At 49.7% G+C, this 27899-nt stretch overlaps 1 protein-coding gene across 3 annotated transcripts in view; it reads right to left on the reverse strand.

Moving 5' to 3' along the window:
* Window positions 1–27899, reverse strand: part of ASIC4 (acid sensing ion channel subunit family member 4) — a 211674-nt gene that overhangs the window by 72114 nt on the left and 111661 nt on the right. Inside the window, exon 1 of one of the 3 annotated variants that reach the window (XM_028741004.2) lies at window positions 14015–15265. The exons of the other annotated variants lie outside the window; for them this stretch is intronic. Coding sequence (XP_028596837.1) covers window positions 14015–14590 — 576 coding nt within the window. The 5' untranslated portion in view covers window positions 14591–15265. Of the gene's footprint in view, window positions 1–14014; window positions 15266–27899 lie in introns of those variants that run through there. 3 annotated transcript variants of the gene reach the window in all.

Genomic DNA, 27899 nt, shown 5'->3' on the forward strand with positions numbered 1-27899 from the left:
GGTATTCATAGAATCATAGAATTACAGGACTGTAGAGTTGGAAGGAACCATAAGGGTTATCTAGTCCAACCCCCCGAAACACAGTAATCTTCTGCCCAATGTGTGGCTTGAACCCACGACCCTCAGCCTCAGCCAGCATGGTCAATGGCCTGGAATCATGAGAATTGTAGTCCCACAACCCCTGGAGGGCACTGGGTTGGGGAAGGTTGTTAAACATATGCACAAATTGCTGCTGGACCTCTTGTTTCCTGGGTACACCCAAGCTGTTGTTCTTTCACAAGACATGATTGCCAGTAGGGCCCTGTGAGCATGTAGGGACGTGTTCTGTGCGTGTGCTTCTTCCTCTACTGCCCTCCACTGCAGAGGCACTAAATATGGGCTGCCAAAGAGGCAGAGACTCTTGGAGCCCAACACAAGCTCAATGCAGAACAGCAAGGGGACAATCCAGGCTCCCTCCCTCTCTCATTTGCTAGGCCTGACTTGACCTTTTGGCCCTTTGTTATCTCAGTGCTGCACGCGTGTTGGGAGTCTCAGGCGGTCTGCGGTTTAGAAAGGGGGAAACACAGTTTTAAACAATTATTGTTTTTTCCACCTGACTGGCTGCAAACTTGTTAATTTCCCCCCTTTAATGTGTGAAAGCGGAGACGGCAGCTGCATGGAAATGAGTCGCCCTCTTATCCCCAGGCCCTGGCTGGCGTTCAGAGTACGCCGGCCTCTAGCGCAATCAGGGCCTTCTATAAATAAAGCCCAATATCTCATCAATGGCAGAGCAGCCGTGCTTTATAGAGTCGTCTGACATAAAACCGTCCCTCTTTACGGCCCTCAAACCATTTGCGTCATTTAGCGCAGCTCTGTAAACCTTCTGTTCTCCACGCTCAACCGTGTGGAGTGCCTAATGGCAGAGGCACCGTCACACAAACCCTGTTCCAGGGAGCTCGGGAACCCCCGGCGCGTAAATATGGTCGCCTCCCACACATCGAGGACTGGTGGCACCTGGCACCAGAATATACCCTGACTGTACTGCCAGGAAACCCCCGAGCCCAAAGATTCAGCCCACAGTTGCAGCTGGGAACATCTGGCACACATTCAATCCAATACAGACACACTCTCAGAGAACATCTCTCAATGCCCATTCTTCCCCTCCCCAAAAAAGTGACACGCAGGCTACTCACTCCTCTCTCCGTCAGGTCATAACTCTGTAAATCCCCCTCCATTTTCCTATTTCTTCTTCACTGTCTCGGCATCTATGAGAGCCTGCGACAGCTTCATCCATTTATTGGCCTCACGCAGTCTGCTAAAAAAAACGGTGGTTCTGTGAAACAGTGGAAGAGGGATGGCTGCTCACACAACTCCTACCGGGCCATTTCCTATGGCTGCTTTTGAGGTGTAATAGTCACAAAAAAATCCCCGGTTTTTTTGAAGTGTTGATTGTAAGCTGCAGATTGCTACTCCTCCTGCAGAACAGGAGATCAACCCTTAGAGAAAATGGGGAACTTGTGGCCTTCCAAAGGTAGTTGGCCATAGACACCACCGGTCATTGGTCAAGGATGATGGGAGCTGGAGTCCAGTAACTTCTGAAAGGCCACAGGTTCCGCATCCTTGCCTAAAAGGACCTTTTCAGTGGTGACGCTACCCTAGAGAGAGGCCTGTCTGGGGCTTACAATGGCATCTTTTCAGCAGTAAACACCTTTTTCTCCACACAGGCTTTCTAACATATTTTAAAAGATTTCGTATTCTGCACCTAAATTTTAACTTAAACCTAGTGTTAATTATATTAAGGTGTGCCCACCGCCTTCCAATACAACGAGCATCTCTTTTATTTGGGGTACATTATGGTATCATTGGGACGCGGGTGGCGCTGTGGGTAAAAGCCTCAGCGCCTAGGTCTTGCTGATCGAAAGGTCGGCGGTTCGAATCCCCGTGGCGGGGTGCGCTCCCGCTGCTCGGTCCCAGCGCCTGCCAACCTAGCAGTTCGAAAGCACCCCCGGGTGCAAGTAGATAAATAGGGACCGCTTACTAGCGGGAAGGTAAACGGCGTTTCCGTGTGCGGCTCTGGCTTGCCAGAGCAGCTTCGTCACGCTGGCCACGTGACCCGGAAGTGTCTCCGGACAGCGCTGGCCCCCGGCCTCTTGAGTGAGATGGGCGCACAACCCTAGAGTCTGTCAAGACTGGCCCGTACGGGCAGGGGTACCTTATGGTATCATTATTATCCTAGCTATTGATTAAGTCCCATCAGTCAGTTTTGGATTTAGAGGCAGATCAATGAGGTCATACAAAATCACGTACCACTCGCCTACCACAAGACAAGAACAGGGAACAACAGCTCTTCACAAATACTTCTCCTGACATATATGCAAGCCAACATCACCCGTAAGTTTGCATGCTTACACCCACCAATATGGGCATGCATATACCAGCACAACACTGATCCCTGGCAAAGGGGCCTTTTATATATTCTAGCAGGGGTATGGCTTTACTCAACAGTGCTATGATAAAGTTTGAAAGCCTTACATCACATGTCTGGGGTCAAATTATGTAAGTTTCTCTCATTCTGGGCAGTCAGTTTGTGTGACTGATGCCGATCCCTTAAATGTTGATTGCCATTGTTACATTAAACCAGGGATAGGACACCCCTAGCCCTCCAGTTGTTGTTGGACTACAACTTCCCAGCATCTCTGACTACTGGCCATGCTGGCTGGCTGGGACTGATGGGAGTTTGAAGGCCACAAGTGGAAATGTGAGTTGCTCACCACTGCTGTAAAACCAAAAGGGAATTAGAGTAATATTCCAAACTACAGAGATACAACTTCATCTTAGTCTACCACAGCCAGTGAAGCCTAACTCTATGGCATGGTTCAAACCATAGTCCTCCCTTCCTTTCTGTCCATCAGAGATCAAACCTTGGTTTCCAATCCTGGACTGCAGGACAAGTGCGAATGGCATTTGGATGAAAGGACAACTGTGACATGGCACAAACCGAAAGGGAAGGAACCCTGAAGGGGAAGGGAATGTGCAAACTCCAGAATACTTCAAAATCATGGTTTAGTTTTACACTACCAGAACAACCAAGAAAACCAACCATGGAAACACACTTTGTTCCATGCAAGGAAACACAGTTCCACGTGGATGCTCCACCTCACCTTAGAGAGAGTTCACATGGGCTCGCTTGTAATTTAGAAACTACAACATCTAGTGATGCCTCACTTGCATGAAACAACCACGACCACAGACAAAGCTTTCATATCGCTGACTTGACATTGCCTCAAGACACTATATCCTTCAACGGAGGCAGTTCACACATTTAGTTGTAAGGATGTGTGAATCAACCCTTTCGGCTTACAGTTTATGAAAGTGAAGGGTGGGTGGGAATTTATGGCTGGAGGTGTTGTAGGATTCTGCCCCATCTAAGCTCTTCCAGGTCTGGTCAGGCTGATGAGGATGCACACAATTCTTTCTTCAATCAAGTTGGCAGCTCCGGAGCTACTAATCCCCATATGGCAGAGCCAGGCCCCTCGGGCATGCTCAGGGCACTTGCCACTGCATCTTTCAGAGCAGGAAGGGAAAAGGGGGAAGGAAGCAGGTAGTGGAGCTGTAGACTTTCCAGCGTCACAGTGTTTGGCTTGGCCTCTATCTCACAGGGACTATGACCTCCTTCCTTTTTAAAAAAACAACAACAAATGCTAAGGCTTTGTTTAGTAGGCTGTCACTTTGCTATATAGCAGGCTATTCTGTTTTATTTGAAATAAGCTTTCTAATTCACCTGATGATGAATTCAGTGTAACTTGAAAGCTTGCCTACTGCTACACCAACAAAGGTTGGCATTTTTTCTCTTTTTTAAAAGCAGATTTTGCCTTAATATTTATCATTATTCTCAGAGAGCAAGACTGCAACAACTGTCCATTCTTTTATGGCATTTGTCGTGTGCTAGCTGACAGAGGAGATGCAAGGACAGTATCTCGGTGTCCTGGAGCCCTGACCTCGAAAAGCACCCAGCTGCCAGGAAAAACAGAGCAGCTATGCACTCCTCTGGCAGCTTGAAAGAGACTCCGTCTGTGTGAGAAACCAGTGTCTGTGAGCAAGCATGCTGCTCTGTTAAAGAAAGATCAGGCTTGTAAGTGATCCAGAGAGAGATCTGGGGGTATTTATGTTGCTCCAAGGCCACTCTTGGTTCCACAAAGCATTTATTTGGGCTGAAAGAGCCCAGCAGGAACACTTCTCTCAATGTATAAAGATGATGGCTCCTAGAGGCATTTTCCAGACTTGCTAGGATTGTTGTTTTATGGGAATAGCAGGGCTTGAGAGAGGGAGGGGTTTTCCAAAGCAGACAGGGAGCACACTTGTGGCCCTTCTGTCTATCTCCTATGTCTAGGGCAAAGGAAAGGATTGGTAAATGGAAGTAAATGGAAGACCATCCGGAATGAATTGCAGGAAAGAGATTCCTCAGCCCAGCAGCCCTAACCCAATTCCTTGGTCCGCTGTGAACCCAGAGGATGGAGCCTGATGATATTCCTGTAGGAAGCCCAACACTATCTCTATAGGCAACAGAAAAAAACCCAGAGCGGGAACAGTTAAGACTTCAACAAAGAAAAGCCTCTAAAGGATTCTGAGCAGTTTATCCCAATTGCAGGGGGCAAGTCCCAAAGTATATTTTCCATCAGAGAGGGATCTTGCTGCAGATTAGCAGGGATCAAGCAAGGGATCTTCTCAGAGCTGTCCCAGGCTCAGCTGCTTTCTGGTCACATGCTCCTTTTGGCTGCTGTGTCCTCCCTTCTTATCTTTTGTCCCCTGTAACTGAAGGAGTTGCTTCCCCACAGAAATGGAAACTATGCTCCAGCCTCAAAGCCACAGTGAGGGAAGCAGAGTCAGTGGCACAAGGCTCCAAACCAGAGGGTTACGTTGTTTCTTGGCACCAGTGGATAGGCAGACCCGGGTACATACATACACCTGCTGCCCTCATGCGCCGAGCGGGAAGAGTGGCTTGAAGGATGCTCCTTGGGCCCAGCGCTCATGCATACCCTGACAGTATTACAGACAGGCTTATTAAGTGTGTAATATTAAATTAACCCAGATAAGAGCGTAAGAGCTTTTAAAGTCAATTCATTAAATATAATTATGAAGATAGCTTTTTTATGCGTGGCAGCAATCTGATCTCAATCACAGCGACGGTGCCGAGCCTGCTGGCCCCCACGGCATCTCTGCTCCCAACTGCGACTGCTCTTGGGCTGTGCCACCATTCCCAGGCAAGTGAGATCGCTATACACTGACACCCTCCCCAAGCCCTGGTGTTAGCGGAGTGGGGTGTCAGTAACATTTACTGACCACACCAGGCCCTCCTATCTGATCCGGGGTTGCCGCCGGCCTCCCTTAATATTCACAGGCTGCTTGCTCCCTTTCTGACTCAAGTCTACCTGACACTCCATTGTTGCTATCCCAAGCTTGACTTTCTCCAAGTGTGGCTGACTTCTTATTCATTCTGGGATGAAATCTGAAGCAGATGGGGGAGAGACAATGAGCAATGCTATCTTATCTCTCTTGGTGGGTGGGTAGGGATAAAGACTTGGATTCCTGCCCAACGGGGCCTACTTTGACTCATCATACACACACCCTGGATGAAGAATGCCCCCGCATTTCCATCTAACTGCTTCCTTCCCTCTCACTGCCCTCCTCCCCACCCCCACAGGAGTTAATGAGGCTTTCCGCTCTCCCAAGGCTGCTTGCGCTCCTGCCCCAGTTAATTAACTGCTCCTGGGAAACAATTAATATCTGTCAGGAGATGTGGGGTCCATGCCAGCCACTCTGCCAAGTTTTCGCTCAGCAGCGATTGGGGGGACAGAACAGGGGAGCCCAGCCAGTCCCATACACCTTGAAGGTCAGACTCTAGAGACAGCTCTCTGCCCTGCAGATAGCATGCTTTTGCTGATGCTAAACTGGGGGCAGGGGGGGGGGGTACCAGCCAGGCTTGGTCAAGGATATCGTATCTCTTAAGTGGGCCCAGCAGAGCCTTGAGGATGTTGTGACACTCAGCCTCTGCCTATTGCCCATGGCAACCGGTTCTCTTGCAGGTCCAGAAAGAGGCATAGGCTCTCAGCCAATTGTAGCAGCAAACACAACTACGGTTAGGTTGCCCTTTGCCTTGTGATATGTAGAAGTGCAGACTATGGAAACAACCAAAGAGTGGGAGATCAGCCTGAGTCACCCTCTGGCTTCCCAGCTTCCAAATCCATCTAATCAAAGGAAGCCCAAAATGATGATAATGATGTGATGATCATTAATTTATTAATTGTCTTCTATACAACCATCTTAAGGCGATGCACAATAAAAACCATTTAAAACAGTTAAAAGCATGCCAAAAAAGAAAGAAAGAAAACCCCTCAGGAAATACATTTAAAACAAAACTGACACCATACAGAAATAAAGACTCATGGCAAATACCCCTTTATCCAGCTGGGAAAAGCTGCTGGAACAAAAATGTCCTCCATTGTTTCCAGAAAGTGAAGAGACTGGGCGCCTGTTGTATCTCTACAGGAATGCTATTCCACAGAACAAGGGCAGCCCCATTAATTATGCTTAGGTAGCACAGATGCGGGCTTTGCATCCAACCAAAGACTACTCCAGATATACTGGATCCTGACAAAATGGACCTGTCTATTCCTGTCCAAGTGACCGACACTGAGAGTCATATACAATGTTAGTATTTTAGGGCTTGTTTGCCCAAGAGGTATAGGTAAGGTTTGAAGATGCTCTGTTAGCTGGTCTTACTGCAAGTCAAAAAGAGGTTTGGATTGCCAGGTTCTCCTGGGCAGAGCCTGAACCAAGAGCTGATGGCAGGGATGGAGGAACCTGCAGCCTTCTAGATGTTGTTGGTCTCCAACTCCCATCAGTCCTGGCCAGTATGGCCATTGATCAGGGATTATGGGAACTGGAGTCTACCAATATCAGGAGAACGACAGGTTCATCATCTCTGGCTGGAGAACCTTCACAAAGAGTCTGCTTGTGCTAGGGACATGTGAAACAACTTCTGGGTTGGCAGGAAGGAGAAAGCATCACTCAAGCCAAAGAGACGCCAAAATTGGGGGACATTGTATCTGCAGAAGGTATGCTTTCTGCAATTTGTGGAGTCACAAAAAGGGCCAAATCATCCAGGGCAGACTCAGAGCAGCAAGCATACCCTGCCAAGAAAGTAGCTTTGCACAGAACCAGAATTGATTGGTTGAATGGAGAAAGGGGTGCAGAGGCCTGGAGGCTGCATCGGCTCCTGGGACTGGTTACTTATTCAGATGCTTTGGACACAGATTCCCTCTCATTGCTGGTTGCTTATTAGCATTTTCCAGCCTGCGGGCAGCTCTGATGGATGGAGCACAGCATCGGCCTCCTCTCACTGCAGAGCCAAGGCCAACAACCCTTCTGCGGCTACAGCTCCACTCTGATCCCTTCCGCTACCCTTTCCCCCATGTCAGAGCAGCTAGCGGCTTTGGAACAGAAAAGTTACACAGCCTCCAGATCCCAGGAATAGGGATGGGTGGCGTCTCCTTCTCTTCCATGTTGCAAAGTAGCAGAGCATGTGGGTTAATAGATTGGTCTGTCCTTGGGAAAACCCCACAATAGGTAGAGGGATTTGGCTTAGGAGGTAAAACTAAGTCATTATCTTGCCAAAGAACAGCACACAAGTGTGACCACCTCTCCCTGACTGTACAGTCAATATGACTTGCTTGTGTGAATGAAGTCATCGTAGAAGACAGACCTTGCATATCACACAAGGCTGAATGAATTGTTTCCAGGCAAGAGACTTCACATGTTCTGAGTATCACCAAGGACTGAATAACAAATGATGTACATTTACATGTGTGAACAAGCTCGGAGATGTACAAATGACCATATGGGTGTTCAAAGTAAAATTGTTTATGGAAAAGGGGAGGTACATTCCCATCTTCTCACCTTAGAGCAACAGGGTGACTCACAAATCATTGGTTCTAAAATCCACATGGATTTCCAGGCAGTCTATGGGCTCCAGGATGAGCGCAAGCAATGAAGAGTCCTGTGGCATGCTGAAGACATATTGTGGCATAAGAAGTTTTTGTGGTCTGCCTTCGTCGGATGCGTGCATTGCTCCATGCCACACAACTGATGAACCAGATATTGTGCTGCAACAATTTTTTTAAGTCTGTAAACCAGCATTTATCATTTTTGCTACAACACCCCAAACACAGCGAGCCTTCAGGAATATGTCAGCATTAGCACAAGACAAGATGGTGACCTTGAACCAGTCACTCTCTTGTAACCTAACCTACATCACAGGGTTGCCGTGAGGATACAAGGGGTTGGGAAGACTGAGAGAACCACCTATGTTCCCATGAGCTCCTTGGAAGGAAGGAGGAATAGATAATAAAGAATCAAATCCACAACTCAGTAATAGAATATCTGCTTTGCATTCAGAAGGTCTCAGGTTCAATCCCCAGCAACTCCATATGGGGTTGGGAGAGTCCTCTTGCTTGAAACCCTGGAGAGCTGCTGCCAATCAGTGTAGGCAATACTGAGTTAGAAGAACCACGTCTCTGACTTGGTACAAGACAGCTTCCTATGTTGCTAAGCAAACATCAAATTGGATGGGATATGGAGATGTCATCTGCAACAGACGCAGACACCACTCTGTGCCGGCTTTGGGGCTAGCAAGGGAACTCTAGAGAAGAGGCGGTGCAGCCAGCGTGACAAAGCAGTGTGGCAATGATAGCTCCTTAAGCCATCAGAGGACAGTACATTTGCTAAGGATGCAATTTGCACTGGGGGTGAAGAGTAAAAGATGGTGGAGAGGCAAGAGGGCTCAAGAAAGGGAGGATGACCCTTGTATGCAAAGGCAGCCCCCAACCCCACCTGTTTCCTCTGTGAGATGCCAAAATGCATGGGTTGCCAACAAGTCCAAATGCTTGCCACGGGCCACATAAATCCAGCCGCTTGTTTAACAAAGCAGAAATTGCCTCTGCCCACTCTTACATCCTTCTGGGATTTGTTCTCTCCTCAGGCGGACCCATGTTCCTTCTGCTGGCAGGAAGCAGGCTATCCTCCCTCTCTCCCCCTCTGCCACCTACTTCCCAACTACAAGCCACCGACACTAGCGGGACTGCCTGGGACTGCCTGCAGCCTCCTTTTCTCACTTCTCTCCATTGTGCGGGCTGGGGTTAGGGAAATGGATTGCACGGCTGCCTCTGAACAGTGGTGGCCAGGGAGCTGCACCAATGGGCAGGCAGGAGGTGGCAGGTGGAGGGGGAGGCGGCGCAGGGAACTCATTTACCCAGAGTAAAAATAGGCTGGAAAATGTGACATTTATTAAGTACGATTGTGGAGGAAAGGTCATCGCCAGCCCCAGCACCGAGACGGGGTGCCACTGATTATACAGCTGGGGAACGAGGCGGCAAAGCCAGGCTGAGCAACAGCAATTTGGGGGAGGGGGTGGTGTGTGTGTGTGTGTGTGTGTGAGAGAGAGAGAGAGAGAGAGAGAGAACACATGTGTTCTTTTGTGCTTCGAGCCCACAGTCCACCAGGCAGGGATCCCTGCTGTGTAGAGCCAGGGATGCCTTAGGATCAACATCTGCCTACACTCTCTGACCCTGGCTCATTCTCACCTCTAAACGCCCTGAGTTCCAGGCAAGGAACCACTTTGGAGAAGCTGAAGCAAAGCAGTTTAGTGCAGGAAGCACCCTCACATCCACAAAGCCCTCTGAAAATGTAGACCTGCAGGAAAGTCCTCTCTTAGGCAGCACTTTTTAATCAGGATCGCAGCCCTTCCTGCTCTCCCCACGCTATCTCATCCACACCTCGTCCTCTAATTCTTTGGATGATTTGCAAGACACAACTGCAGCATTTTGACTGTGTGCACACCCACGTCACCTTTCCCTCCACAAACACACACACACACACACACACTACTCCAATCTCCCTACGGGTGGCTACAGCTCGGAGACCCTGCTATTCCCATGGAGAGTTGCCTCCCAAATGCCCCACAAATTCCCCAGGACTGAAGAAAAGAGACTTGATCAGATGGGAAATAGAAACAACAACCAATACTTAGGAACCTTCCCCAGGATGATCCCCCCACAAAAAAACCAGGATGATGAGATTGACAGCAAGAGATTTAAAATAATAAGAAATAGAGAAGGAGAAGAAGGAGAAGAAGAAGAAGAACCAAAAAACACACCACCTTTGACATCGATTCCAATTTTTTAGAAATGCATTAGTCTCCCCTACAAGTGCTGGAAGAGGAACCCCTGCAGAGCAGGTGCCAGCTGGGTAATTGTTCTTCTGAGTGTGCACACTGGTGTGCCTGAGCATATCCCCCTCCTGTGGATCTGCACAAGCTTCCATTGCCCCCCCTCCTCAGAGCAAAGCCCCTCCCAATCACTTCCTTCTGCCCTCCCTTCATAACCTCTCCATCAACCGCACCTCTTATCCTTGAAAAGCTCTTTGCACCTTGCACTCCTTTACATAAACATATACGAGAAAGGGCACAAAATTTTAGGGCTGGCATTGATGGGAAGCTGCAGACCGCCCTGTAAATAGGGGGCTGTCCCTGGCAGCCTTAGGATAGGACCCCCTCTGCTTATGGACAATGGGGTCCAGATCCACTCACAACAGCCAAGGTAGGGCAAACTGAGCCACAAAGCATCAGGTCCAGCCCAAGTGGCTGGTTAGGGACTGCTACTGAGCCTGATGAGTGCCGAAGGAGTTAAGTGCCCATCCCATTTTTGCCCAGAGGCAAGTGCCGGTGACCCCTCCACGCCCCCTCCCCCTGCGCAGATAGTGGGGAAGGAAAGGGGCTGAAGAAGAACCTGCCAATCCCTCCCTCCCACCCACCCTGCTCAGCTAGTGCAAGGGAAGGACAAGGCTGCTGGGGAATCTCCTGTCCAGCAGAGGACAAAGAGCCAATTGATTTTCCCTGCACAATTCAAGTGATGGAAGGGGGGGGGGCTGTTCTTGAGCCGAAGGTACAGGGTTCACACACACACACACACACATTCAGCGGCCATCACTGCAGGGAAGGTGGTGGAGGAGCAAGACGTTTCCTGTGTGCATAGCCCCCTCACCAAGGCAAGTCATCCCACCCACCCCAGCTCCAACAGAGCAGAGGGTGCCCAGGAGTTGGGGCCGGTGCGGGGAGAGGGAGGCTCGCTGCTGCGGCTCAGCAAACGGCCCACCAAGATTTACTACGCTGGCCGGGCTTTACTGCACACGAGATGCTTACGCTGGGGAATCTTCCCGGCGGCCCCTTAATTTGCCGTCCCATAAAGAATGTGGATTTGTGACGCTAAATAGAGGGAGATCATTTACCGAGCGCGGCTCTTACTTACAGGATCTTTAAAGGGGATTCATCATGCGATGCAACGACGCGAGCGGCAGGCAGCTCAGCAGCCGAGGCAAGGGAGAGCAGCCACAGCGAGGGTAGCAGGCGCTGGCGGCAGCTCCTTCCAAAGGAGAACGGTGACTATGTTTGCCTCCTCAGGGGCCCTTCCGAAACACACGGGCACTTAGTCCCTAATTTCTACACACCCACCCCACGCCACCCACGCCCCATTTCCCTTCGTTTTTGTGGATTCCTCAGAACCCGGAGCTGCAGCTGCTGAAACTGGTTAAAATCAGAGATCAGGAATATCCCACGCTACTAACAAAACCGGCCCAAAAGTGAAGATTTAGGTCCTGTTCCCCCACCCCGCTGCCCTTCAAGTGTGCTGTCCCCAAGGGGGCATCGCGGGATATCCCTCTTGAAACCACGCGCATCAAAGCAATGACTGGGTGCCCACCGGAGGGACATCCCTCATCCATCATCCATCCATAAGCACAGAATTTAGTCCTGGGCCAGAATTTAGCATGCTGGAGGGGGGGGGGAGGAATAAAAGCTTCCATTTAACAATAAAAAAGCAAGTTTCTAGCCCTCCATGAGACAAAAATCTTGTTTGAAAATGAAGGCAATTTCTGGTGAAATTCTGGGGTCCATGACAACTTATGTGGGAGAATTGTGACTGGATTTTCCAGCATTTATTTATTTGCATTTGTTTGCTTGCTTCCTTGATTTTTACTAAAATGCAGTCACAGGGGACTGCCAGTTCCTTCAGCGGTGGGAAGGGAAGGGAGGTGCTTAACCCTTCCTTGCTGCATCATTTTTTTTGCTGAAAACCCCTTTCTTCCTGAACTGCTGTTTGTCCTGCGTTTTCCCTTAATGGAGCAAACAGCAGCTGGAGGAGGGGGCAGGTGTGGATCAAGAAAACAACACAGGGGAGGGGAATATTAAACACCCCCATCCTGCTGCTCCAAAGAAAAGCCCTCTGTAGCTACATTCCAGTAACGGCAGCAGCAAAAAGGTTACAAAGTCAAGAGGTGTGCAGTATTACTTAGAGCAGGATTTCCAGGGGTTACAGCTTCATTTGTCCAATATTTACAGACTGCAGAATATTCTCAGTGTTGATTTTGAGCAAAAAAATTGAACTGTGAGTGCAGCACAGACCCACGAAACTTAGAGAGTCTCTTGGCATTCTGACACAGCCTGCAAGGGGTTCATGCGACCAAGGACAGCAGGCAGCCCCTGTCAACTGTGGGGCAGGTTTCGCGTAGGGCCCAGGGGAGGTGTGGTGTGCTCCTGAGTCCTCTGGGTCTGCCATACCAGACATGCACCCCCATAGCAGTGTTTGGGACAAGAGAGTACATCTGTGGCAGGCCCCGGAGAGGAAGATGGTCTTTAGATCCACTTGGCGTGTGTGCTCATGCATGGCCCTATCTTCTCTCTTCTCAGCCTCACCTTCTAAGCTTCTCCCTGCCCTGCACCACCCTCCCCCCCCCCCCCCCGCCCCTCCGCACACAGTGATCAGAAGGCGAAGCAGCCTCCAATGTCCGCAGGAGAGAAGCAGCTCATTTCCAGAGTCATTATGGTCTGAAAAGGGTCCCATCAGGTATTCCGCCCGCTCAGCACATTTATTTCCCCAAACCACAGCAGGGATTTGTGATTTTCAGACTCAATATTAGAGCAAGCGCGGGGCCAGCTCATTCCACCCGGCGGGAAGCCTCCCTGATAGTGCAGGCACAGCCATGCCAGAAAAAGTGCCATGAAGAGGAAGGTGGAGTGGTTGCTGTGCCACCCTGGCCAGGACCGTGACAGTGCCACCATGGGCACCAAGCTGGGGACACAGTCTTCTTGGAAATGGGGAAAGAACGGCATCTCTAAGGATACAAAAGACAAAATCTTGGAACCACCAAGTGTAGCCAGCACTGCCCAGGGAGCTCCCATCTTCTCCAAGCACCTGGAGAGCTTGTGGCAAGCCTGCGGGAACCTGCAAACCCCCAGAGACTGTTGGACTCCAGCTCCCCTCCACCCCAGAAAGCTGGGCCAATGGTCAGGGATGATGGGAGTCCAACGCCTGGAGGGCCACAGGTTCCCCATCCCAGACTTACAGTTTTCCCCACATAACTTACAGGGTTATCCCCTCTTCCTTGTCTCAAGCTACTCTAGCAAGAGAAAAAGAATTGCCCAGACCAGAAGTGGGCATTTCCTTCAGTGCCTGATCTGCTTATCTCCATGCCTCTCTTTTTCCTCATATGTCTTGCATACAGCGGTATTCCCTGCCTGCATCTTCCCTGACGCACCTGGTGTCCCATCACCCAGGCTCTAGAGCTGTTCACAGGCCACAAAATCTGCTCTTTGGGGAAGGGCCACAGCTCACTGGCAGAGCATCCGCTTTGCACACAAAAGGTCCCACATACAATCTCAGGCATCTCCAGGTAGGGCTGGGAAAGAATTCCTCTCTGAAACCCTGGAGAACCGCTGCCAGTCAGTGTAGACAATACTAAGCTAGGCAGAACAAGTGTCTCAACTTGATATAAGGCAGTTTCCAATATTATTGTACTTTCTCCCACAGTGAAACTTGAGGCACAAACTCAACCTCAGCATAAGCATGGGTACCAGCAATGCATTCATTCCAACCAGTGCTTGACAGAATGGCCTAGAGAGCGCAGGAAAGGCACAATGAGTACTCACCACCGTGAAGTTCCCCGCAGAGCAGTTCTCGCCGCTGAAGCTGCAGTTCTTGAGCATGTCCTCAAGCTGGTGCCCAGTGCGGTTGACAATATCGGCCATGTCAGGGTCGGGGTAGAGCAGGTCAGAGGCCTTGTGTCCATCACGGTCCTTGGGCGGCAGCCCAGTCATGTTGGCCAGGTGGAAGATGTCGGCGTCAGTAAGGGCCGAGTGGCGGAAGCGGTTGATGTTGCAGATGGTCACAGCCGGGAATATCATCTTCTGGGTCGCCTCCTCGTCCAGGGTGGTGACGTGCGGGTGCTCCAGGTAGAAGAGCGCCGACCGGGCCGCCTGGTACAGGAAGAAGGCCAGAGAGGCCACAAATGCGAGCGCCCAGAGGGCCTGGCGGACCCCCAGCTGCCCTGGGCGGCAAATGTGGCCCAGGCCGTGCAAGGTGCTGGCCCCGGCAAAGGCGGCCAGGTCACGGTGGTGTGGCTGGCTGGGCTCCTCTAGCAAGCTCTCCTTGTCCCCTTCCTCTTTCGCCGCCTGCTTCTCATCCTCCTCTGCAAATTTGATTTTGCAGACAATCTCAATCGGCATCTGTGCTGAGGCACCAGGCAGCACGCTACCCCCCCAGCGAGGGGAGGCAGCGGGAGCCTGGGGTGCCCGGCACCGGCCGCTCTCCCCTGGCTGCTGCAGGACGCCCCTAAATTAGTCAGCCCAGCGGAGGAGGTGAAGCAGGACCGGGGAGCCTGGCCCAGCCTCTTGGGAGCTCCCGGATGGAGGGCTCTGCCTCGGTGCCTTGTCTCACTAGTGATCTCCTGGTGCTTCCGTCCGCTTATCTGCACAAGCCCAGCTGTCAGAGCTGCCCGCCGCTGCCGCCGCTCCCTGTGCCGCTGTGTGTGCCGCTGCCGCTCCTCTGCACACCCGGTTAAGACCCCACCAGATACAGGCAGCATTTAGGCATCGTGTGCTAATAAAATCCAGGGGATACTTAATAATTCAAGGCATGTCAACATTATTTCATCCTCAAATAAAAAAAAAGAGGGAGAAGGAGGGAGGAAGGAAGGAAGAAACGGGGGAAGCTCACGAAAGACAGGCAAGCGGCAAGGAGGAAGGAAGGAAGAGCCGGGCAGCGGGAGCCTCTTCGCTCTCTGGAGCCACCACTCCAAAGTGATGCTGGAGCCACTTGTTTGAATCGCTCGCAAGCTGGCAAAGTCTGTGCCAAGGAAAGGAGGCAGCACAAGGCAGCCTCTGCTGGGGTTGCTGCTGCTCAGGGCTGCTCAAGCTCTTCAGGCAGGGCAGGTTCTCTCTCTCTCTCTCTCTCTCTGCCTCCCTGCCTGCCACCCACTTCCTCCAAGTGAGTACCCCTTGCTAGTGCCCAAGGCAGCTGCCCATTGACAGCTCCCCGCCTAATTCCTACCTTCCTCCATCTCCGCTGATCTGAAAAACTGCTCGCTAAAGATGCAAAAGGAAAGCAAGGAAAACGGGAGAGGGGAGGAAAAAGTTGAGAGAGGGAAGAAGACGACAAGAGGACTGCGTTCCTCCCGCGTCGTCGGCTGGCGCTCGGGTCCAACGGGCAGCGACGGCACAACAACCCCCTACACGCACACGCTCTCACACGCAATACACCACCCCCCCGCCCGCAGGCTCCAGGGCTGACTAATTGGAGAAGGAGCGGCCAACGAGGGGGAGCGGAAACGAGGAGACGCCCCCTCCTCCCATCGATCCCGCTCCCCACGGAACAAACAAGAGGCAAAAAGTGAAAGGCTTATTGATCGGAGGGAGGGAGGGAGCGCAGCTGCTGGGGATTAGGGCAGGAGCAGGCGTGCGGGGCGCGGGGGTGCGGGGTGGGGAGGAGCGGGTCCGGGTGTGTGTGTGTGTGTGTGTGTGTGTGTGTGTGTGCTTTCTGGAGGAAAATGAAGGCTGCGCAGCCGGGACCGCGGCACTGCCCAGACCCAGCCTGCAGCGCAGCCGCTTTCCCTGCACCATTGATTCCCTTCAGTCCCGTTTGCTTAGGAGGCAGTTCTAATTGCTTTTGCAAAAGGGTCTGTTTGCCGCCGCCTTCTCCCCGCCCCTGCCTGGCCAAGTGGAATCAGGGCCAGGGAAAACCCCCACCGGCAACTGCAGCTGGCGCGGGACCAGGGAGGCCGAGCAGAGGAGGAAGAGGAGGCGGCCTGGGGGTGCCCAGTAGGGAGAGGGGGCCGAGACTGCGAGGGGAGGGCGGGGAGCAGTGCGGCCTAGCGGGTGGGGCGGCGGCCAGGACAGACAGACAGACGCGCCAACTCTGCCCAGTTGTGAAGCGCCGGCAGCCCAGGACTCCGGAGAGCTTCAAGCCAGCAAAGTTCTCGCCGGCAAGCCGAAGCCCACGCGCTGCGCTCGCTGCGAAGCCGCCCTCTTGCGGAGCCAGGCCAGCGGCCCACTTCGCTCCGCCGGTGGCTCTCGGCGGCTTCTGGCAGCTGCTCAGCTAGGGAGATCCGGGGGTTGCGCCCGGAGACCCTTCTGCACGCCAAGCGCGTGTTCTCTCTGCTGTGGGGAGGTGATCCCCAACCCCCCCCCTCCAGCTTGGCTGGGGCAAGACCCGTGTCCGACTTCCCTGAGAATGGGATGTTGTTGTTGGGGGCGAGCAGCGGCGGAAAGCGCGCCTTGCGAGGAGACAGGAACCGCGCGGACTCTCGCCGTGGGAAGCCCCGCGGCCCTGCCACCCCCGCCCCGAGGCTCAGCCGGTCACAGCGACCTTCACCGGTGCCAGCGGGCTAATCCGGACCGAGGAGCGCCACGCTCACACGCCTTCGATCCCTGCAATCGACTGGCACGGAATACACACGTCCCTCCCGCGGGTCAATACGGAAGGACAGGTCTCTCCTGGCTGAGCAGCGGGCGCTGATCGATGCCCAGGGCGGAAGGCCAAGGTGGCTCCAGGCCAGCGGGAGGAGGAGGAGAGGGCGACGGGGGACGGGGAGGGAAACCACCGAGGCAGGGGAAAGGGGGCATAAATGGGGGGGGGGGACCATCATATTAATAACGGGAGAAGGCGGGGGTCCTAAATCAATGGGGTGGGGCGGAGGGACGACCCCGTCTACCTTCTTCAGGAAGCACCGTCCCCTCTGCCAGGACTGCTCAAGTTTATTTCTTGGAGGCCGCATTCAGACATGCAGAAAGAGTCTGGTTCAGAGGCGGGGAGCAGGAGGTGTCCCTTCTCTGGCCTCCCCAGCTCCGAATCCCTTAATGCCGATGAGTTAACCCTTACCACTCTTTAATCACTCTGCCTTGTCACAACCATGTTAAACAATGCATGTCTTCCATCCGTTCAACGTTTGCGAAAATTCTAGTCAGTGAGTGCCAAGTACGGTGTCAGGAGGTGATAGAGGCGATTAATCAATGCAGAGACGGAAGAAAGACAGAAAGATTCGGGTGAGGGTTACATCCACTGCTAGGATTCTGCCTGGAAATCAGTGGAGGGGTAGACGGGAGGAACGGGTGATGCCGACTCCTTTACATGCTGCTCTCTCCCCACCCCCGCCCCAAATTCTCCCTTCCTTCTTTGGAGCCCACATTCATTTATTCATTATATTTCTATGCTGCTTTTCACTCTGATGGGCACCAAAGCAGCTAACAAACAATAAATAATAACATAATAAACATCACAATTATAACGTAAGTCATATAAAATAATTAACAAATCATCAGTTAAACAATTACAAATCAGTAGAACAATCACCTTCTATTTACCAAACAACTAAAAAAATAGGGTAAGCAGCACAACCACAAGAAAAGTCATATTATAAAATTCACAAAGCATTACAGCACTCATAACCCACAAAACAATAACTACAACATAAACTAACAACCAAAAACAAACTAAATACTGTTTGTGTCTGTTTAAGACTGCTGGTCTAGACTGAGGGTCCAGACTCTGCACAAGCGCAAATTTTAATTTTGCTGTTAATACACTTATTTTGTTCAAAAACAGTTCTGTACAAAAAAAGCTATTTAAAAAATACAGGGTATGTGCTTTCGGCAACAACTGGTGGGAAAAGGCAGGCTACATCTTTTCTTTTGGGCTGATGGAAGCAAAATGGAAGTAGGGGGTGAGACAATAGATGGCAAAATGTCACCACACATGTAAAAAACCCAAAAAAAAACACCCACCCACACTATGTGCTTCAGTGGCTCCTCCTTCCATCACATTATACAGGGACTGGGAAAATCCAAATTTAGCAGGGAGAAGTGCAGGCTGCCACTTAGGGTTCATCCGCACATCCATTTGTCCAACTGGATCCTATGCCTTTGCCCCACCACTTTCCCCTAGAAAGCCTGCTCTTTAGTGCTGAATTATTATTATTTTATTATTATTTTAATTTATATACCACCCTATACCTGAAGGTCTCAGGGTGGTTCACAGAAAAGATCACAATATATAAAATCAAAATAAAAACAATAACACCCCCCTGGATCTTGCCAGCAAAAGGGCTTATTGTTCCCTGCTGACCGAGCATCCCATAGCAAGAGGAGGCAGTATCCTCAAACAGGCATTGTGAAGCATAAACATGCCCCACTTTAGTAACAGTCGTGCCTTACCATTTCCCAGAGTTTGAGAGTGATGAAGTAGGCAAACCAGTAGCAGGTGAAAAGGCATGCAGGTGGCAGATAAAGATTTTTATTTTATTTTTATTTTAAGGAAATATTAAGTAACCCAGCTTTAAGCCTGACAAGGTAGTAACTCTGCTCCCCCTGTGCTGACTCAGGCAGAGCTGCTCCCCTGGGTGACATCCTTGCCCCATCATGACTGTGGGCAGGTGGCAGCAGCAATGAATTAGAAACCACCCTGGGAGCTTGCTGGTCCCTGAATCCTGGCCCCATCTTGGCTGAAGCTGGCACGACATCCCTTTCCCAGGTCCCTCTTCTGCCCTGGTTCAGACCATGCCAGCTGCATACTCGGCCCCATGCCTAAAGGGGCTCAAATCTGGGAGTTATCATTAATTTTGATCTAATTGAAATCAATGTGGCTGCAGAGCCCAGCTGGACGAAGCATGAGTCTCTCTGCTTCATGCCAAGCAGAGCCTCCTGAACCTGCGGCAGAGAGAGAGAAAGAGAGAGAGAGAGAGGGAGGGAGGGAGGGAGGGAGAGAAGGGTTGGTTGGTGCCCCTCCTGTAGTGCTTGTTATCACAGGCAGGTCAGGCTCTCAATGAGGGCGGCAGGCAGCACTGCTTTGGGGAGATCCGGGATGACAAGATGTCCAGTCTAATTATACATGTGCCGCCAGAGGGGCTGGTGCAGCCATCATGGCTGGTTCCTCTGCAGGCTGTTCAACTCTTTGCACTGAGAAGCCTAAGAGGAAGGAGCATGGGATGGCAGGCAGGCGGGTGCATAGCTGGGTGGGCACCAGAGAGGGCAAGGGGGGGGGGGAAAGCACCCAATACATCCAGGCCCCATGCAACGTTAGTCAGGCAATGGGGTTTCTCTTTTTTAAAAACACCAAAAACTCACATACACCACGCAAACATTACTAGACAAACAGCACAGCTACTCTTCCAAAGAATGTGGATACAATCAAAGTGTCACGCCCAGCATGATTCAGTGCAAAATAAAAATGGGGAGGGAATATGCATTGGTTAAGCTGCCTGGGAAGTTGTGGATTTGGTTTCACAATTTGCAAATTCCAATTCAGGATGATGGATGCTTCACAAATAATGATCAGAGCACTTAGCATGTATATAATAATTTTTAAATCTTCAAAACGGCTCACATATATGAATCTCAGTAATTCTTACAAGAGTCCTGGTAAAGAAGTCTTGGCCAAACATATTTAATGGAGTGGGGGAACTAGGGTCAATACCAGCCTGGACATTTCCATCTAACATATCCATCTATAGGGCACGAAGGATTTTTAAAACAGTGGAGTGTGAGTGTGTAGGTAGGTAGGTAGGTAGATATCTCACATACTGTGGGTGTCCTCTTGTACTCCATCCTTTCTTCAGCCTTGCCTATTTACCTCCATCCAAGTTAACTCACCAACAAAAATCCAGTCCCTACAGAGGAAAACGGAACCGGCCCAGGGCTTCACCTATGCCAGAATGCAACCCAAGAATCTGCTTCCAATACTAGAGCTGAGTCTACAATAAAATTGTCTCTGGGCATACACAGGGTGCATTTCTGTCATCACTGAGCAACAACAGCTTACTTACTCCCTACACCCTTAAAGAAAAATAGTGTCTGCTTACTAAGGAACTAGGGACGCGGGTGGCGCTGTGGGTTAAACCACAGGGCCCAGGACTTGCCAATCAGAAGGTCGCCGGTTCGAATCCCCGCAACGGGGTGAGCTCCCGTTGCTCGGTCCCTGCTCCTGCCAACCTAGCAGTTTGAAAGCACCTCAAAGTGCAAGTAGATAAATAGGTACCGCTCCAGCAGAAAGGTAAATGGCATTTCCGTGCGCTGCTCTGGTTCGCCAGAAGTGGCTTAGTCATGCTGGCAACATGACCTGGAAGCTGTATGCTGGCTCCCTCGGCCAATAAAGCGAGATGAGCGCCGCAACCCCAGAGTCGGCCATGACTGGACATAATGGTAAGGGGTCCCTTTACCTTTACCTTTACTAAGGAACTGCTTAGGTTTATAGAATCATTACCAGAGAGTAGTCCTTGACACCTGTTTGAAACTAAGATATCTGAAGGACTTCACAATCCCACATGTGTCTCTTTGTGCCTTCAGTGTCAGAGGATCTTCTCTGTGTGGCATGAGACAGGGCCTCTTCAGTTATTGTGCTATGGTTCTTCTAATTTTCTTCTGCGGTGGGCCCACCTGGCCCAGTCATCACTAACTTGGCTCTTTAAGGATGCTTTTGGATGCTGACACTATGTTTTTAAAGTTATGATGGTGGTGGTGATGTTGTTCGAAACTGTTTTACTAGATACTGTTGTATTGCTCTATTATTTCTTGCTTGCATCTGCAACCTGCATGGGGAGGAGGTCATTTGGGATCAAAAGTGCATGGCATGAAATAAGGTAAGTACATAAATAAGTCCACCAATTCTTTAAAGATAATTATCTCCTGCATGGACCCAGAACTCAGCATAACTCTAAAACAACACTGGCTAGATGTTCATTTGAATTTTATCATCCACACATCCTGAGGATGTGTCTCCAGATCTTCCTTGGAAAACTTGTTCCCAGGTCTTTCAACAGGTGCAAAGTTTATTCTAGTGTGTGCTAAATGTAAGAGCTTATCCACACTTACCTTTCCTTCACTCTTTCAAGGAAAGGTCCTCACTCAAAAGCTCAGTGTCCAAATGTGACATCTTTTGTCCCAGAGTTTTCCCCGTGGAAACCCGCTCTTTAAAGCTCAGTCGGAGCAAACAAAAATCTGTGGAAAACCCGAATTGAAATTTACTCTGAGTGCTAAAGAGCAGGTTTTTGTGGGGAAAGCTCTGGGCAGGGGCGCCGACTTATAAAAAATATTGGGGGGGGGGCCCATACCGGGGTCCTGGGGGAGGGAGAACGCGAGAAGCAGCGCGAGCCTCTGAGAGAACGCGAGACCCCGCGCAGCTGCTGCTCCTGCCTCAAGGCAGCGGGTTGGCCGGGTAGGCGTCGGTTCCTTGCTTGAGCAGGACCCCCGTGCCTGCCCGCCTCCCTCCAGGTAGACCGGGTAGGAACCTGTACCTTCGTATAGAAGCGCCAGGCGGCCGCAGGCAGGCAGGAAGGCAGCAGGCCAGGGTGCGTGGACGTCCCATGCCTGCCTGCCTGCCTGCCTTCTTCCAGGTAGACCGGGTAAGAACCTGGACCTTGGTATAGAAGGCAGGCAGGCAGGGAGGCAGGCGGCTGCTGCTGCTGTTCGGTCGGCGGCTCCTTTGCTTTGCTTGCTGCCGCCCAGGCCCCGGGAGCCACAGAGCCAGCGCCGCCTGAGGAGGAATATCCAGCCCATTCAGAGACGCTGCTGCTTCTCTCTCTCTCTCTCTCTCTCTCTCTCTCTCTCTCTCTCTCTCTCTCTCTTGTTGTTGTTCCGTTCGGATTCCCCCTCCCACCCGGCGGCTCCTCTGGCGCGTCCTGGCAGCAGCAGCGGCGGCGGCAGCAGCTCCTCCTGCAAAACACTTTTCCCTCTCCCTCGGTGTGTTTGTATTTGCGTGTGCGTGCGCGCGGCGAACGAGTGCACCTCCTGCCTCTCTCTCCCTCTCTCTCTCCCCCGCCGTGCAATCTCCTCGGGACTCTCCAGTCCTTTTGATGTCACCGCGGTCGCAGCGCTGGCCCGCCAGACTTTACACGAAGGTTCGCGCACTAATAATTTTCTCAAATTATTGGGGGGGCTCTGCCCCCCCAATCGAATTTTTGAGGGGGCTCGGGCCCCCTCAGGCCCCATGGAGTCGGCGCCTATGGCTCTGGGGCAAAAGGAACAACAACAAAAACATTCAGACAAGGAGCTTTTAAGCATGGATTTGTGTTTGGAAAGAACGGGGCAAAAGTAAGTTTGGATAAGCCCTAAGTCTCCCTGCAGTTTCCAATCAATAGGCTTTATGGGTAGACTTGAACATTTGCAAACCTTTTATTAGCTGACGACATATTGCTCAGTGTTTTTATGTTTAAAATTGCTAAACTGCACACACATGAATTACAGGGCAATGTACATAAAAAGACAAATAACCATACAATATTGAAACAAGCAATAAATATCATAAGCACATAATTAACTGTTTAAAAGTAAAAAGTCTGAAACTATTTAACCAACTAACATGGTGCAGTAGACTGGGGTAGCTGTGATGGTTGAGGCTGATGGGAAAGTGAGTCCAAAAACTTCTGGAGGATACTGTGTTGACTACCTCTGCATAAAAGCCAGGGCAGATAAAAACATTTTAGCCAAAAGGAGTACACAGTTCGTGCCTGCCATATTCTCTCCAGGAAGGTATTTCAAAGCACAGTCTTCTTCAAATATTTCTATTTCCTTCTCTGAAAACATCCCGTTACTTCCATGTTTCCTCCATTTTCCTTCCATCTTTCAAAGCCCAGCCAAGGGCAAACTAGAGTCAGGTATTGTGTGAAAGCACACAACAAAGGTGTATTGATGTACAGAATATAGATGTACAGAAACACCCTGAATTCTGGTGTCAGAATTATGTGGGGAAATTCAGCACCTTTGCTCTTTCATTCCAGGGGCAGGGGAGATACAGCTGCATGGCAGAGAATATGCTGTGCAAGCAGAAGGCCCCAATTTAAATCCCTGGCATTTCCCTTTATGCATCTTGGTAACAGGAATGGGAAAGTTCTTAATTTGAGGCTTTAGAGAACTGCTACCAATCAGAAGGGGCAATATTGGTCCAGATGATCTGAGTCAGATCACTGGTCGGCTTCACACACGTAGGTAGCAGGGAACAATGAGCAACCCCAGCAGCCTGGGGTGCTGCCTGTCTTTTAAGAAGACAGTGCAGTTTTTCTGACCCCAGTGCAAACCCAGCCTCATAGTCTGAGAAGTAGAACAGCCAGTACCCTACTGCAAAATTGCAATCCATGCACTTCATCCGCTCACATCAGTGGGCTGAACACAGGGACAACATGCTTGTCCAGTCCCAGAGAGGCATGTTTTGCATCTACAGAGATTATGGAATGTTGGTTCTATACTTGCTCTACTGTTCAGTTGAACAGTGTGGGACCCAGATCTTCCAGAAAGACCCTTCCCCCTTTAGCAGAGGTATACTATGCTTCTACTAAGGAGAGGGCTTTTTCTGTGGTAGCACCTTGTCTTTAGAATACCCTCCCTAAGGAGGGGGGTTTTTTTGGCACCAGGTGAAAACCCTTCTTTTTGTCCAGGTATTTTAATCATATATCATTTTTGGAATTGTGGTTCATTTGGTTTTTAGCTTTTGGTGTTTTGTGTTCTATTTTGTTATACTTATTTGTTGGTTTAAATTGAACTCTTGCTGTGTGGTTTTGTTTTGTTTACGCTTTTTGTACACTGTTCTTAGAATCTTTTGATGGAGGAAGGTTAAGAAATATTTTAATTAATAATAAGCCAGTGAGATTTCATTTGAATTCTCATGGAATGTAAATGTATCCACATATTCATCCATCATTTGTATGTTTACCCATCCCTCCCTCCATTGTTCATTACGGTTAGCAACTGTGCTACACTTCTGGATTGTAACAATGGATCTTATTCTATCTTGCTATGGCTCACGTGCTCATCCCACAATATGGTGTTCTTCCATTTATGAACATTCATGGCTATATCCTTTGTACCTGCTGCTGCACCATTTCCTTCAGCACTATAGACAGCAAATGCTAATATTTCTCCTCTGAGACCAAAGATGTTTCCGTGCAGAGCTGTGACTTTAAGCAGAGACTGTTGACTCTGTTACATCAGTTTCCACTGGATCACAGATTCTAAGCAAGAACTTTCCAAACTGTGTGTCGCGACACATTAGTGTGACGACTGAATTTTGTAGGCGTGTTGCGTGAATGCTTCCCGCGCTCCTCCCAGGGCTGGAAAGGGGTTAGCTTAACCTCCGGTTTGCTAGTAAAACTGAATTACTGTGTTGCAAAAATGATGCCTGTCTAAAAAGTGTGTCATCAACATGAAAAGTTTTGAAAGCTGTGTTCTAAACCTTCCCAATTAGCAACAAGAATTGAGAAACTGCCCTTCTGAGCATTCTGCAGCTAGAACAGCTGAGGTCAGAGATGGTCAAACTTTTTTTCTGTTGAGGACCTGTTCTGGGCTGCAAGGTGGGTGGAGCCACCCATGTTCTCTTCTTGCCACACCTCCCCCCTTTCCCCTCTATATTTCTCTGCAATATCCTCTGTATTCTCAATTTAAGTATGTTTAACAAATTAACGCTAATTTCTAACAGATCATATAAATTACTGAATACAACACATGCATTTTGTTTGCTTGGCGTAAGCCAAGTTTAATTATTATATCTTTTTTACTACCAATAATCACAGGATTTGCCAACACCATTTCCCTACAATGCATTAGAGTACTGTTTTCCACTGCTATGGAAGTTACATGTGATCACAGACTGGTCATTTCATAGGGGTAATTCTTGGGATGACTAAGTCACATGATGTTCGGGTTACGCACCAGTCAGCTTTGACTGATGCAATGGGCAGAGGTGGGTATGTTTAGGGCAATTGCAACATTAACATGAAAGGTACTGAAAGCCCGGTGGCTTGTGGTTGAAATGCTGCCAACCTACAGAAAACATGGTTCATGTTTTCAATTAGATTAGTGGTGAGTGAGTGTGCAATTCTGCCATGGCAAGTGTGCACCCCAGGTTTAACTACAACATTTGTCAAATATGAAGAGCCATGGGGAAACCTAGTGACAGACATGTAGGTAAGTCTCACATGGAAGAATTAATATTTAAACCAGGTGAACTATTTCCACTTCCCAGCAACATCTTTTTTAAAAGTTAATCAATAATGCCGGGCCGTCTTACATTGCAGGTATCCGGTCTTCTTCTCCCGATCTCCAGAATTGGGTGGCAATGATCCCCAGTCTATCAAGGAGGAACTGGAAGGGAGTTTGCTTAGGGAGTGATGAGCAACTGAAAAAATTTTCCTCAGCTGTTTTAAACCAAAACAGCATCTACCATGCCCCTACAAGCACCCTCACCAAGCCCCATATTTCTTGTTGCCCAAGGATCATCATAAGTCCCCAAATGTTGGTGAGGAGGCACTCCCAGGCATGTCTTCCCAGCACACCTTGAAGCCAAACCAGCACAGGCAACAGTAAAAGGGAACTGTCCACCAGAATGCTCAGTGCTATCCTGACAGAAGGCTTCATTACTCCATAATCCTAGACATGATTTTTTTTTGGAGGGGGGGGGGGGAGTTTGATTTGCTTTCCAACTGGGAAGGGAAGGAAGCATGTGCTCTGAGAAATTGAGAGTACTATTAACAACCACTGAACAGAAGGGAATTTTTAAAACAAGTCCCTTGGGAAAGTACAGAGCACATTTCAGAACCTGCAATTTGCTATTGATAACATTCTCCATTCTATCCTCTATCCACTCCACACACACACACACACACACACACACACACACACACACCCCAATGGGGTATAAGGAACTTTCTGGAATGGCGGGTGGGGGGACTGGTGCACTTCAGCCACTGTCTTGTGGTCACTGAGACCCAAATCAACCTACTGATGTTGGGAGTTCAGTTTTCAAAAGATTCAGAGGAATGAATGGTTTGGTTTCACTTATTTGGGAGAGGGGAACAATAATACCTATTACATATTTAAAGCACTTTTAGAAAAGTTCTTTACAGAGAGTAAAGCAAACTCACTAACAATGACTTTTTATCACTGAGACCTGGGTGGGTGAGCAGGGTGCTGGACTCACTCAACTGTGCCCACCTGGATACTTGGGTGCAGCATCATGGCAGATTTGAGGATCAGGGAGGAGGAGTTAGTGTGGTCTACAGAAATTATCTTTCTCACTCTCCAGGCTCTCTGTTCATGGGGGGGGGGGGGGGGAGAGAGATACAGAATGTGTGTTCCTGTCATCTGACAACCAGAACAGATTAGGGATTCTGCTGGTTTACTGCACGCCTCACTGCCCAGCAACCTCCCTGCCTGAGCTGACAGAACTAGTCTTGGAGGTGGTGTTGAAGACTTCAGCATCCATGCTGAGATGACTGGCTCTGGGGTGGCTCAAGACTTAATGGCTGCCATGGCAATAATGGGGCTGCCCCAACATGTCACCTCCCTAATGCATGTGGCAGGCCACACTCTGGACCTTGTTTTCTCAACTGTGCAGGAAAAGGGTGGTCTGGAAGGGGGGGGGGGTATTGACACCAATCCCTTTTAATGATCAAATCACTTCCTGTTGAGATTTAGACTTTCAGCACCTCTTCTCCTATGCAGAGGCAGGGGACCTATTTTGACGGTCGGCCCTCAAGGCTGATGGATCAAATGGATTTCCACATGGCTCTGGGGGATCTTCTGGCTGATATGACTGGTGCTCCTGTTGAAGTCCTGGCCAACCTCTGGAAGACCTGAATGGCTCAGGCCATTGACACAATTGCTCCTGAGCACCCTCTCTTACTTCATGGAATTTGTTTAGCTCCCTGGTATACTAAAGAGCTTGGGAGGAGGAAGCAAGCTGAGAAATGACTTGAATGTGAGTGGAGGAAAACTGCAACCAAACATCGAGCCTACCTAGTGGTAGTGAAGACAGCATAGAAGGCATACTTTGCTGCCTCTATTGCATCCTCATTGTGCTGTCCAGCAAAGCTTTTCTAGGTAGTGCGGGGCCTTTTACAGTTTGACCCAAAGAAGGTGACAGAACCAATGGTAGATCATTTGCAAAGTGTTTTGATTTGTTTGCAAAGCATTTTGAGGATAGATTCACTTGAATCCACCAGGACTTTGACTCCACTGTTACAGTAGATGAATCTCAACAGGGGTCCAGAGCATTGTCTAGTTCTGTTATGTTAGATGAGTTTCAGTTATAATAATTTATTATTTGTACCCCGCCCATCTGGCTGGGTTTCCCCAGCCACTCTGGGAGGCTTCCAACAAAGATTAAAAATACATCAAATTAGTTAGTAATGCTCGAGGATGTGGACAAGGTGTTTGGATCAATCAGGGCAACCACTTGTGCTCTGGACCCTTGCCCATCTTGGCTAATAAAAACTAGTAGGAATGGGGTAGCTGGCTGGGCCAGGGAGGTGATTAATGTCCCCTTTGAAGAGGTGGTGGTCCCTGCCTGCCTGAAAGAGGCAGTGGTATTTTTGTATTTTTATATTGTAAACCACCCTGTGATTTTCATAGGAAGGGCGGTATAGAAATTTTATAAATATTGATAATAATAGAATAATATTTGCACTTTTAAATTCTATTTTCAAAAAAGTGAATGGAGCTAACTGACAACGGGGCTTTTTCTTTGCCAGATTTCCCCCCCTAAATAGTACAGAATATT

This window comes from Podarcis muralis, chromosome 1 (assembly GCF_964188315.1).
Source record: "Podarcis muralis chromosome 1, rPodMur119.hap1.1, whole genome shotgun sequence".
In the NCBI taxonomy this organism is placed as follows: domain Eukaryota; kingdom Metazoa; phylum Chordata; class Lepidosauria; order Squamata; family Lacertidae; genus Podarcis; species Podarcis muralis.